Source organism: Drosophila eugracilis, unplaced genomic scaffold, assembly GCF_018153835.1.
Source record: "Drosophila eugracilis isolate 14026-0451.02 unplaced genomic scaffold, ASM1815383v1 contig_2088, whole genome shotgun sequence".
In the NCBI taxonomy this organism is placed as follows: Eukaryota; Metazoa; Arthropoda; class Insecta; order Diptera; family Drosophilidae; genus Drosophila; species Drosophila eugracilis.
The window spans coordinates 1,529,155-1,542,985 of NW_024572964.1; the positions used below are offsets into that span (position 1 = coordinate 1,529,155).

Sequence of the window (13,831 nt, forward strand, 5' to 3'; positions counted from 1 at the left end):
AAACCCCAACTAATCGCGGCCAATATAAAGTATTACGTGTAACATGGAATATTCGTTTGTTTTAAAAATATCTTGCTGGTGTAAAATATAAAAAAAGCTTAAAATCTGGCAAGTGTCTTACAGCTGTGTTTATTTTTTTTTTGGTCTATCATTTTGTTAACGTGATGATCTATAAGTAGTTATATATGTACATATGTAAATGTCTCAGCCGGAAATAAGTTGTGAAATGCAAGTAAGAACTCTTTTCATTTTTAACTGCATGTAGTTTTTCTTTATTCAACCCTTTTCTTAAGGACTACGACTAAAATTAAACTATGCTTTAATATTTACAACTCTCAGACGTTCTGCGAGAGTTTTCCCAACGGTTTGGGTGTTTTTTCTTTGACGAATCTTAAGTAGTGCACAATGAGGATGAGGAGGGGAAGGGATCACCCGATTAGGCAAGATTTTGCATTTAAATGGGAAGGGAAATTTATCTACTCTTAGTTAGTTTCAAAAGGGGGAGCAGGAACTTGAACAATGACTCACTTGAAAGGGTTAATTACAGCAGCTTACGTGTAAGTAATCACAATCACAATGGTCTTTGTGGCCGCTTAGGGCTCTTGGTATCCGTGCGTTTCCATATTTAAAGCTAATGTCAGTCGCGCGACTTACTTTCATTTCAACATTGCGAATTCAAAATAAAAACCAAATAAAAAATAAAAAAACTAAAAAATGGTGTACAAGTTTTGATGGAGCTTTGAGCTAAAAATCCTAGTTTTGGGATAAAATGATCCTACGAATAAATTAACGATACCGAAGCAGGCTCCCAGGATCGCTAAGTACACATGTTGCTTCGGCTTAAGTAAATGGTTTGTTTTGGCGAGTGTTAAGTGTCCCAGGCTCATCAGTTTTAAGTTGCTGTTGCTGTGGATGGTTGGTTTCTAGTTGCTGGTTGCCTGAGTGAGCACCTTGGCGGCTAACGGGGTCGAGGGCCGGGCGGGCAGCAGCTTTTCAAGCTCGAATACACCATCCGCACTCGACGACGACGACTATCACAAGGTTCAGTTATTGGGGGCAGGTCGTTCTCCTTCTGCCACACCCTAGTACAGATCATCCTCCATGTTGTGGATGAGTATCTTTTTGTCCTCCTTGCAGCTGGACTTGGCCAGCGTGTGCTCCACCAGCTTAGGGTCGAAACAGGGCTGCACAAATAATAGCAAGTTATTTAAATTTTCTACGAAAACAAGAAAGTAATATCCTTACCGTTTCGCAGATGTTCATGTTACAGCAGTTCTCAATCGTGATCTCACACTGTTCGGTGGCCAGTGGGCGGTTGGTCAAGGGAGTGTCACCTGCCGAGTTGGTCCTGGCCTGTTTGCGTACAACAAAAGTCTTCCTTATGCGTGGTCGTTTTGGTTTGTACAGACGACGGATTCCGTGGATAATGACGGCAGTTAAGAGCAAGCTAGACACGATGCCTACGACCAGGATGATTATTACGCTTCCCGTCCACACTTTGGGCGTTATGCACACCTCAAGGTGCTGGTACTGCGGAACGGCAAAGTTGGTGTTGTTGTTTTGAGCCAGTTCCTCACAACTGCGAGGAAAAAATGTGATATTAGTTTAGATTTTTATGGAATGCAAAAAACAATTGTCTTACATGCTGTGGCAGCCGAAGGGCACATAGATCTCCGGCTCGTGTTTCAGCAGGCGGCAGAAGAGGGCACAGATTTCCGTGGAGTTCTGCTCGCAGCGAGCTCCTCCAAACTTAGAAGGACACTCACAGCTGGGCGCCTCGTTCTCGTCCTTGGGCACCCGGCAGTGGCCGCCATTAAGACAAAGTCCTGAGCACACGCTCACCTCGCAGCGTTCACCCGTGAATCCCGGCTGGCAGTAGCACTTAGGGTAGGCCGACTCAGACATCTGACAAGTGCCGTGAACGCAGTAGTTGTGGCACTCGCGGATTTCGCAGCGGGATCCCTTAAAGCCGGTCGGGCAGATGCACAGATCCGTTGCGGCCTTGTATTCGCCGCCATTCATACAGCGTTCGTCTTCCAGTACTTTCATCTTTTGGTCAAGCAGGCTGCGTATTTCCTTCTTTCTACTCTGCTCATCCACGCGATCCTTAACCTTACGCACTATGCTGGCGCAATGGTGATCCTTTTGGAGCCTCTGGTAAAAACCTGTGCGTACCACAATTCCTCGTGCCTCTTCGCTAAGATTAGCAACGCGAACGAGTGGACAGTCCTCGACCACCGGTTCTGGATCCTTAAAATCGGTCGGATCTGTGGAATCCTCCTCCTCCGGCTGGGCAGTGGTGGTAACCTTAATAACTGGCACTTTTGGGTGACTCCAAACCGCCCGCGTGGTACGGTCTGTCCAGTAAATGGCATCATTCGTGACAGCCAGGTTCAAGGGTTCATGGTGCTTATCCTTCAACACCACTTGACGATCGGATCCGTCCAGTTTAGAGCTCTCCACTGCAAAGAATACGCCCTTAAGGTCGTCAATCCAGAAGAGGCGATCCGACAGCTGATCCACCACGATACCCCTTGGCATGTCGATGTTCGTACCAATAATAACGGTTCTGTTGCTGCCATCCAGATTGATACGTTCCACGGTGGGATGCGTAATGTTCGAGTTGGTCCAGTATAGCTTTCGGCGGCACACGTCTACGGCCACACCATCTGGACGTCCTCCTTCCGCGCTAAGATCTACAAGAACCTTGGGCTTCACGGAACCATGGATGGGAGCGAAGAAGATCTTTCTTTGCTGAGTATCCGACCAGAAAAGGTTCATGTTGAGTGGATCGTAGGCCAATCCTCCCACAGATTCATTAGCCGTGCGGGCGACCGTTTGGTCAACCACATGCGAACTGGCCAAGAGATCCCTTTTTAGAGAGAATATGCTGCCGTTCTGGTGTTTTAGGTCATTAAAGTAGATCAGCTCCTCGGATTCGTCAAAGGTTAAGGCGGAGAGTTCGTCAAACTCATGGGCGGCGGTTGCTATCGTTTGCCAGGAGCTGTCCATGAACTGAATCTTTGTCCTCAGCGTGACAGCAAAGTCTGCAATTAGAGAAGAGTGTAGAAAATTTTTAGAATTTATAAGATGTTTAATACATAGATATTAGGTATTATATAAATATATTGTTTTACTGTCTGTTTATGCTGGAATATTTTTATCAAAAAAAAAAAAGCTTAAAAAGAAATCAAATAGTTTTTCCCACCCATGCTTATTTATCGACCGATCATTGACATGACAGCTACGTGATAAATATAGTGAACTGATACGACGTGAGTCATTACCCACTAAGTATGGTTTAGTATGGTAATTTATATCACTTATGATTACAGAAAAATCGATCTTTGTAACCCAATCTAGATTCCAAAATGATTCCGTGGGAATGGAGGAATAGCCCTTGTTAAGAACAAAAATAGTTCTGAAGAGCTTCTAGAATGGAAAAACGTGACTGATAGCATCACTTCACTAAATCGATAAGAGTTGAAACCGCATAAGACCCCGTGCTTTATTTGCGGAAATTAAGCTCAATCAAAGCCGAAGACCCCCAAGACCCCCCCTCAAGCCTCCCGTCGGCCGTCAATAAACTTGCCAAAAGTGTCGCGAATTTCAATCAAGCGCCGCCTTTTGTGGAAATTGCGATTCGAATTTAATTTTGCAACAATATACAGCAATGAATACTGTCCAAACTGCGCTTTATTTATATTTATTGATTATTTAATGCGGCGCCGGCTGCCTCAGAGAATAGTTAATAATTCCAATCATCAGAACCTAAAATGCGCCTAAGGTCTAGACTGATAAGGTGTTGTAAATTAGTCAACAGGCGACAAGGATCTGAAGACGTCAACCTGCAAAAGCCCCAGGGAAATCCCTTGATACGTAATGTCAATCTTTTTGACCTGTGAAATCAATTTTAATTACTAAAGAGTTTTCTATGATGTTATTCAAGGCTATTTCTGTTATCTGATTTTAGTCGAGGGCAGAGAATTGAAAGGGTTTGATTTATACAACAAACTCTTGAGGGCTCCATCTGTTTTTTTTTGCATTTCTAATGACTAAGGTAATGACTTTAGATTAAACTCTTATCAAAACATGTTTCTGGTTTTACTGAATTTGAATTGGAAACAGTTTTTCAAGGTCTATTGAATCATGAGTAAATTATTTAAAAGCTTAATACCATTTTTTAACAATCCTAATTGATAAATGCTTTAAATTGTTGAAAATAAATGATTCCCTCTTATGGATTTGAATTTACGAGGTAATTTCCGAATACAGAAACACCTAAATCTCAGTGACGTCAGGATCAGGCTATATTATAATAGTATCAATCCCTCTAATCAATAGCAAACTTGAAATTTGTACACAAAAACATGGCGAAAAATGTTGACAAGTTTTGATAAGCGGCAAATGGCGGTGATTCCGAGATTCCGAAATCCAAATTCGCTCGCCTTTCCCCTCGGGCTTTGATTTTGAATCGCGAACGAGATCAAAGAACCTGTTGCCAACGTTCTGGGGGCGTGTCATTTATTTAATTAGCCAGGCAGGTGAGTAAATGCGACACCTGCTGCCGTGCAAACAAATAAAGCAAACAATCCTGACTCGCTTTTTGTACACTCCTCTCGCGGAAATGGGAAAACTGCAGCTGGCGGAACAGAATCAACCGAAACGGCCGCAGTTCCGGATCGGATTGGATTGCATTGTATCAAGGCGTTACTTTCACAGTTCCTTGTACAATAACCCCTTAACCAATCGATCAGATCGAATATCCATCACTTGTGCGACCTGGTCAATGGCCAAAAAAAAAATTTCTAGGTCACTGTCTTTGTGGGAAAAGATCGAATGACCACAACAAAAAGCAAAAAAGCGAAAACAGATAACTAGAGATGTTGGGTAAACTTGTTTAGCTTCAAGTTATTTTGGGTTATAATGGGTATTGCCACTCGATCTCGTTCGAGTTTCAGAAAATCCTAGTTGCAGAGCTTTAAATGGTGGATTTAGCTATTGGTTATTCATGATTCATGCATATGTATCCGGAGTGCTGACCAATTATCGATGGTTGTAAAAAAGAGTTGCTAAAACAAAGCCTAGCCAGCATTTACCACTCAAAACGCAGTTGCGAACGAACCTTTCAGTCGACCTCCACGCTTCTGGTTTGAGGTCAACGTTTTTATCGATGCAAAAAATGCTAAATGGCCAATATACAATAATACCACTGTATTACCGAGTTCATTTGTTGAGCTATTGGTTGAAAATTGCCAGGGAGTGATACAAAATCTAACCAATTGCTACTAATTCCCCTCTATTTATTATCTATACATATAGTATTTATTATAATACATATATTTATATTAAATTTATGAACATATTTTACATTAAGTGGTAAGACCAGTTGTTTAATAACCTAACAAATCCTAACATAATTATTAAACAATAAACTATTCAAAAACTACAATGTTTTAATAACCACCCAACCCCATTAGCCTTTTAGGTATAAACATCTTTTAGGTGGTAATAAACGTAAAGTAAAAAAAATTGTTTTTCTGGAATTTCTTCTGGTACATAATATGAAGAATTTGAGTAAAGTGAAATTGTTGATAAAGTTTTCCTAAAAAATGTTATTAATTATATTCATGGAAGTGAATGTTTTGAATTTAGAAAAATCTTACTAAAAAAGAGTGAAAAATATAAGTGAGTGTATATTTTTAAGTGATAAAACTTGAATTGTTGATTTCTTACTGAAGAAAAGTTTAATAAACTGAACGAGTTACTATCTTGGGATCTTTGCCGGTTATTGTTGGACAGCAACCGAAATGATTGAGATTTATAATGGGCCACTCAAAATGTGTGATAGGCCAACGGTCAATAATACTTATGGCTAGCCCAATATAATTCATGAAATACCATTACGATATGGATTTTCGCACGGGCCCTGGTGCGTCACGGTGCCATTTTCACCGATTATCATTATCTAATAGTGAAGCGGGCAAGTGTTAATGGAATACTTCGGAAAAGTTCCCAAGTCGCACGTGGTCTGATCTCGTTATAGGCTATAGGCAATGAGCTATATACACATGTCATTCCAGATCGGGTTTCCAGATGGCTTTTTCTGGGGTTATTTGCACAAGCAATCTGTACTTGCCCGATTAGAAGGGAATTAAATGGATCTTACGCCTCGGGTTGCGATTCAGAAATTCCACGACAGTGCCAGTCGGTTTTAAATTTAAGTTTATATAGAACTGAGCTGGTAAGCAATTTATGTTTCAGTTTCTGAAATAGGAAACCCAAGAGACTAAAGAAATCGCAACTAAGCGCAATATCACCGAAATCTAAACAAACCGGCAAACGCGATGTTGTGGCATACGTGACAAAGTAAATCGGGCACATGGCGGCCAGAGTGGTGGCAAATGCCGAGTACAGTGCAACTCCATTCTGATGAACTATCCATCTGGAGATGACTAAGATTCAGTGCCAGAGAGTTTCCCTTTTGTCAGAGGTGAAACCATTTTAAATTCAAATTTTCATCCCACCTAAAAAGGGGCAGTGTATCTTCAAGTGGGGGACATTTTGCTGCGTTGTACAGTGGAACTCCAAGCTGATTGATTTCCATTTCTATAAAAATTAACTCCAATTAATGTATCCTCTATTTCGGAGAATTGTAGCAAAGGAAGTTCAACTGTATTTTACAGTTGTTTTTGCCGGCCACGTTGAGCCCAAAGAAGAGAGTAAAAGAGAAATAGAGAGCGTGCAGTAACCTTTCCAGGGGAAAGCGCAACAACAACAACAAAATGTCAAATAATAATGAGTATCAGACATTAGAATTTAGCCATTAGTTATCAGTTATCAGCGACGTGTGCATTGATAGTCAAGCGCGCCCCTGCCACTGATAAAGGAGATAAAACATGTAGCGGGGCAGCTCCGATAGTCAGCTGATAGCACGCACAAACACATACGATTCGGAATATGCTTCTGCTAATGTCAAGCGGTTACATAAGACCGCCACTGGCTGCATTGTTTATGTCGAATTGATTTCTAATTGTCCAATCGACGGCAAAATGAAGGTTAGGCACCAGGGTTGCCAGAGGGCCACCATCTCCTCCTAACTGTTCTTTTCCTTTTCCTACTAAGGAAGCGCTGTTCTTACCCCACTCCAGTGGTGTTCCATGGGCTGAAATTAGCAGGCAGGAGGCGAGTATTAAAATTGGAAGACTCTCCATTCCGATTCGGATCCGGATCATCGTACAGATGGATTATATAGACACCTTCGATTGCACAATCGCCTGGCTTTATGGTTATGTTGGGGGAATTGGCTGCTGCAGTAGCCGTTGCTTGACGGATGGAGGGGGAATTGGAAAAAGGAGTTTAGAAAACAGCGCGTTGAATTTACGGACTTTCGGAGAGGGTTTTAAAAAACGCGCCGCGGAGCCCGGTAACGACCGTTCGATCCGAAAAGTTTTTTAAACTAACTTTAAAAATCACTTGTTTCGGATCGGAGGTTGGCCTATCGGGCCCTACTTATCGATACCACAACAAAAACGATAAGAAGACCAATAGTGATCCAGTGCTGAAAAGGATTCGAATGTAAATCAATTCACAACACTGTCATGCGTTCGATAGAAATCTACCGTACAGAAATTTATAATATCGGTCTATTACCACTTTTCTTGGCCTTGGTATTCTTAAAAGGAACTTATTTAAATAAAAAAATGTTAATGCAATAGATATTATGTACTTATATACAAAAAATTAAATTAAAGAAGCCTGTGTCCCAACAGTCAAAAGATAAAGTTATAAATAATAATAAATATTTCAAAAAGTTAAAAGAGTAAATCTAAATTGTTGTGGCTCTTAAAAATTAAAAATATCATACCTAATTTCAAACCAAAAATAACGGTTGGAAGTGCTTTGTCAGTGTTGGTAAGTTACGCACTTACACACAAAATCTGCCGTAGAGTTGCGCTGCTTGTGCTTATTTTTATTTTAATTATTTTTCGGTCGGAAGTCATGTACAAAAATGCACTGAAAGGTGGTATTCGCACAGCTAAGCAGGCTTGGAAGTTAAAAAACGGTGATTACACAATGGTTTCACTTAGTTAATTTGGCATTTACCGGGTTGCGTGGGCGGCAGAACAGCTGATCGGCGGTCAGCGACCCACTTCCAGTCGTTCCGCTTTCAAGTGGGCCACTCGAAGCGTGTTGTTTGCTACCGCCGCATATTGTGACTTTCCTCCGCTAAACTAATTCCGGAATTAGGCACTCGTACTTGGGAATTAATAAATAGCCATTGTATTTGCAGAACTGGGAAAACTCAATTTGGACTTAGCCAAGGCAAATTCCGATTTCGAGCAGCATTTGTGTGAAGGTTTGCTTTGGTTTGCTCTATAGACCGCCCCCGCCACGCCCCCAAAGCGATAGCTAATCAAATAACAACGCTTATCAGTGCAATTCACGCTTGAATTTTTTGCGCTACGTGCTCTGTGTGCTATATATCCCAGTGCTAACCAGCTTTTCCCCTTTTCTAGCAACCAGGTACATCCAGAGTTGCTTCTTTCCCGCCACCCACAAACCTTTGTTGCTACTAAAAACACCAGGCGATAACAACAGCTCCTCCACTGTCGTTGCTAACCATTGTTGGACTACTCCAGTTAACCTCCCGGTGCAGCCAAACTTTAGAAGGATCGCAGATAAGACCCTCTCAATAAACACAATTTTCCGAGCAGAAAGCGGACACCTCAACGCGCTAATCTCGTCGAAGCAGTTTGTGAAGGTGCAGAAGCAGTTCTACAGGGATTACTCTTGTGTTTCACTTGGAGCACCTCTGAAAAGCAGCGAAGCCCCCTTACTGGGAGACCTTTGCAGTCAATACCGCGCCATCCTAGCTCACACATCGGCGGACGTTGTTCCCGGTCAGGATCGTCATCATCAAGGGTGTAATTACCATCAGGTTAGGCGAGCACACCAGCAATCGCAGTTAGTAAGCAAGGAGGAACAACTGGAGCAGGAGCGCAAGATGGCCCAGAAGGCGAAATTCGAAAGACTGCCCACTAATGTGGTGCCACGACACTACGAGCTCCAGCTGCAACCGAACCTCCAGGAGTTCACCTTTAAGGGCAAGACCATAGTGCAAGTGAATGTAAGTACAATAGAGCCCCTTTTAGTTGCACTATTCGAAAGTTAGTCTTCATCAGCAGTTTTATCTTGCTTGCCAGAGAAATATTAGAGATAAGGTATATTTTAGTACATGGGTGGTTAGGAATTGGGAAAATGGGTTTGTTTTGAGTTTTTGAGACAATCAGTAGTCTATAAAGAATCTATTCAACAAGTATTTAATGATTTCAGTTAGGAAGTTCCCACTGTATATTCCGTCTCTTTTCATTTCTCTCTCCAGCCACTTTCACTTTTCCCGCATTGTTACTTTCTGCGCCTTATTGTGTGAACTTTTTCCTCTGACGTGTGCAAAAATATTTGGGATCGGACATTCTCCTTGTTAACATTTCTCTTTATGCTGCAATTTGCATGCAGGCAAACACTCGGTCTGATGAACAGATATAGCTATAAGTACACCCACTAGGAAGTGCGATTTCTTTGTCGGCAGAAGGAATGACTGGCGATTTGGATGTGGCACTCGAGGGTACCGCGCAAAATTTATTCGAGACAATCTCTTTTTGCAAATGCCGCTCATAACGGTGGATTTTGTTTACGTTTAGTTTGCGTCAACGGCGGAATCGACCGAAAGCTCTCAAGTCGCACTTTTGGTACCCTAGTACTAAGATAATTATTATTTAACTTTGAATATTTTATAATTTTTATGAAATTAATAATATGCAGTTTTGCATTTAAGAGTCTTTCAAATTTGAAGTTGAAAATGTATAGTGGAATATGTATATTTAATATGATAATCTAATACCATATCTTACCATCAAAATATAAACATCATTCAAATTTTTTTTTATTTTAATTAAGTTTTAATGATATTTTTCATATCCATTAAAACTTGAATAATTTATTTTATAAAAGCCTTAGCTTGTATATTCATCTTGACCAACAACAAAAAGTGGTTTAAACTGCAACTTTATGCAAATTGGAAATGCTTTTTAAGCCGGCATTTAGCAAAGACTTGATTAATCTGATAAGGCAGGTGAAAGAATTACATTACCATTCGCTTAGTTATAAATTAGACTTTCAATCGGTTGGATCCTCTTTTGGGCAGTGTATGAATTTCGCCAAAAAACTCGTTTTCAACCGCTGTGATTGCCTGGCTTAAGCCGGAAACCCACAACAAAGCCAAGAAAGCCGCATTTCTACGACCTTGAAGTAACTGTTTGTAGATTCTGTCCATTCTTCTCGGACCTGACTAACTGTTTCTGCTTACTGGTTTTCGAACTTATGTTTCGGGTTGCTCACCTAACGGTTACTGACGTTGATTGATTATCTTGCAGGTCAAGGAGCCCACTACCCAAATAACCCTAAATGCCCTGGACATTGTCATTGATTCGGTGGAGCTTAACTATGAGTGCACCAAGTTGAAGCCGGAGAAGATTTTGTATTCCACGGAAAACGAGACCGCCACGCTGGAGTTTGCCCAGGAGATCCCGGCCGAGACTCAAGGAGTCCTCCACATGTCCTTTACGGGGGAGTTGAATGACAAAATGAAGGGCTTTTACAGGAGCAAGTACTTCGGGCCCAACGGCGAAGAGCGATACGCAGGAGTCACCCAGTTTGAGGCCACCGATGCCAGGCGCTGCTTCCCCTGCTGGGACGAGCCGGCCATCAAGGCGACCTTCGACATTACGCTGGTGGTGCCAAAGGATCGAGTGGCGTTGTCTAATATGCCGGTCTTAAAGGAAGATTCCCTGTCAGACGGACTCCGGCGAGTGCGTTTTGACCGTACACCTATCATGTCCACTTATCTGGTGGCCGTTGTTGTTGGCGAATACGATTATGTGGAGGGCAAGTCCGACGATGGCGTTCTAGTCAGGGTTTTCACACCTGTTGGCAAACGAGAGCAGGGCACTTTTGCTCTGGAGGTGGCCACCAAGGTGCTACCTTACTACAAGGACTACTTCAATATCGCCTATCCACTACCCAAGATGGATCTCATCGCCATCTCCGACTTTTCTGCCGGCGCCATGGAGAACTGGGGACTGGTCACCTACCGCGAGACCTTCGTCCTGGTGGATCCCAAGAACACCTCGCTGATGCGCAAGCAGTCAATTGCCCTGACAGTGGGTCACGAGATTGCCCATCAGTGGTTCGGTAAGTACTTACAGGCGGACCATATCCGGTGTCAAAGAAGTAAATGTTTTGCCCTGACTCAAATATTTCGAAAGACCCAATGGACTGGATTTAAATTCAGCAGCAGTCTTTGATCTATAAAATATCTTCAAGATTATTCGTCTCTGGTGTATTCAGTTCAGCTCGTCTGACGCAGAATCACCTGAAACCCAATTTGGTATGCAAATTACTTGGGAATTTATTCTTCCTTTGGGTTTTAGTGTCAATGTCTTGACTTTGATATTTTCAATGAATTTCTATTCTTTAAGGGTATTCCCCTAACAAGTTCAACTTAAGAAAGAACGTAAAGATTGTTTTTTTTTTTATTGAAACCTTTACTTGCAGGCAATCTGGTAACCATGGAATGGTGGACCCATCTGTGGTTGAACGAAGGCTACGCCTCTTTTGTGGAGTTCCTGTGCGTGCACCACTTGTTCCCTGAGTATGACATCTGGACGCAGTTTGTCACAGACATGTACACACGTGCTCTGGAGCTGGATTCTCTTAAAAATTCGCATCCCATTGAGGTGCCAGTGGGTCACCCATCTGAAATCGACGAGATCTTTGACGAAATCAGCTACAATAAGGGTGCCTCAGTGATTCGCATGCTTCACGACTACATTGGAGAGGATGACTTCAGAAAGGGAATGAATCTGTATCTCACTCGCCATCAGTATGGAAACACGTGCACCGAGGATTTGTGGGCAGCTCTGCAGGAAGCCAGCTCAAAGAACGTTGGTGAGGTTATGACTTCTTGGACTCAGCACAAGGGCTTCCCGGTGATCAGCGTAGAATCGGAGCAGACTGGAAAAAATCAACGCCTACTTCGCTTGAAGCAGTGCAAGTTTACTGCGGATGGATCTCAGGCGGATGAGAACTGCTTATGGGTGGTGCCCATTTCGGTGTCCACCTCGAAGAATCCCACAGGAATTGCCAAAACCTTCTTGCTTGACAAAACCTCCATGGAGGTAACCCTTGATAATGTCGAAGAAGGCGATTGGATCAAGATCAACCCCGGAACTGTGGGCTACTACCGTACCCGCTACTCGAAAGATATGTTAGAAAAGCTGATGCCCGCGGTTGAGAAGGTGGAGTTGCCGCCGCTGGATCGCCTGGGATTAATCGATGATATGTTTGCCATGGTGCAGGCGGGTCACGCAAGTACTGCCGAGGTTCTGGCTCTGGTAGATTCGTACAGGAACGAAACCAACTATACTGTATGGACTGCGATAACCAACTCGCTTACCAATCTGCACATCCTTATTTCACATACGGATCTTATGGAGGACTTCCATCGCTTCGGAAGGAATCTGTACGAGCCGGTAGCTTATCGCCTGGGTTGGGAACCACGCGACGGGGAGAATCATCTGGACACTTTGCTCAGGAGCCTTGTGCTCACGCGCCTCGTCTCCTTCCGCAGTGAGGAGACCATTGAAGAGGCTCAACAGCGGTTCCGCAGCCATGTGAATGGCACAAATCCGCTGCCAGCCGATCTACGCACTGCTTGCTACAAGGCAGTCCTCCAGGATGGCGATGAGAAGATCTTTGAGGAAATGCTCGAGCTGTACAGAGCGACTGATTTGCACGAGGAACAGGACCGCATCTCGCGAGCCCTGGGATGCTGCGGGGATACTAAGCTGTTGCGCCGGGTCATTGACTTTGCCATGTCGGTTAGTACTCTGTCCTTTAAGGGTTGGGTATCTGTGTTAACCGATCTTATATTGTTTAGGGTGAAGTGAGAGCTCAAGACTCTGTATTTGTAATTGTTGCCGTGGCCATCAATCCCAAGGGTCGTGACATGGCTTGGGACTTTTTCAAGGAGAACAACAAACTGCTTCTGGAACGCTATCAGGTAAGAGAAACTTTTCATTTTGTTATCATAAAGCTGGCCTAAAGTATATATTTTCTTATCCCAGGGTGGCTTCTTGCTCTCCCGACTGATCAAGTATCTCATCGAGAATTTCGCTTCCGAGGAGCGAGCCAAGGAGGTAGAGGAGTTTTTCCAGGTCAACCAGATTCCCGGCTGCGAGCGTACTGTATCCCAGGCAGTGGAGACGATCCGCCTAAACGCCGCCTGGCTGCGTCGGGACCGCAAGCAGCTGGCATCGTTCCTGAGGGATGAAGATTAAACCCAATTGCGTCCTTCAGCATACCAAAGCATTTAATAAGAATCACCAGCAGTGTAACCACAGCAACAGAAGCACCATAAACAGCACCAGTAACCCGTAACCAGGTCATCGTAAACTACAACTAATATAACACCATACGACCAAAGCCGTCACAAATAAAGTAAATGCAAGCTAGCCCCAAGAAGAGAGAGCCAAAAAGGTTAGCTTTAGCCAAGAAACCACCTATAGCCACTGCTCCAAACGGGAGTATACACATATATCTATTGACTACTCGCCCTATAACAAGGGCTAATTTGGACGCAAACCCCTAGCAGCATTTAAGACCCCTAAGCTTATTGAATGTGTATTTCCATTCACCTTTTTATCCCCTGGAAATTATGTACGTGTTGAGTTTATTACGATAAATAAATGCAATTTCTAGTAAGAGTCAA

At 43.0% G+C, this 13,831-nt stretch overlaps 2 protein-coding genes across 3 annotated transcripts; one reads left to right on the forward strand and one right to left on the reverse strand.

The window, feature by feature from the left end:
• Positions 1 to 248: 248 nt before the first annotated feature.
• On the reverse strand, positions 249 to 7,529 carry LOC108102791 (protein cueball). Its single transcript, XM_017207960.2, has 4 exons — positions 7,142 to 7,529; positions 1,643 to 3,047; positions 1,246 to 1,579; positions 249 to 1,184 (listed from the first exon to the last, which is right to left on the reverse strand). The coding sequence occupies exons 1-4, from the start codon at positions 7,233 to 7,235 to the stop codon at positions 1,083 to 1,085; spliced, it is 1,935 nt and encodes a 644-aa protein (XP_017063449.1). The 5' UTR covers positions 7,236 to 7,529; the 3' UTR covers positions 249 to 1,082.
• Positions 7,530 to 7,930: 401 nt separating this feature from the next.
• On the forward strand, positions 7,931 to 13,831 carry LOC108102790 (puromycin-sensitive aminopeptidase). 2 transcript variants are annotated; one of them, XM_017207958.1, is made up of 7 exons: positions 7,931 to 8,065; positions 8,294 to 8,359; positions 8,520 to 9,130; positions 10,437 to 11,253; positions 11,617 to 12,941; positions 13,001 to 13,123; positions 13,188 to 13,831. In XM_017207958.1, the coding sequence occupies exons 1-7, from the start codon at positions 8,002 to 8,004 to the stop codon at positions 13,398 to 13,400; spliced, it is 3,219 nt and encodes a 1,072-aa protein (XP_017063447.1). In that variant the 5' UTR covers positions 7,931 to 8,001; the 3' UTR covers positions 13,401 to 13,831. The 2 variants fall into 2 exon arrangements, with proteins under 2 accessions (XP_017063447.1, XP_017063448.1); XM_017207959.1 differs by lacking the exon at positions 8,294 to 8,359.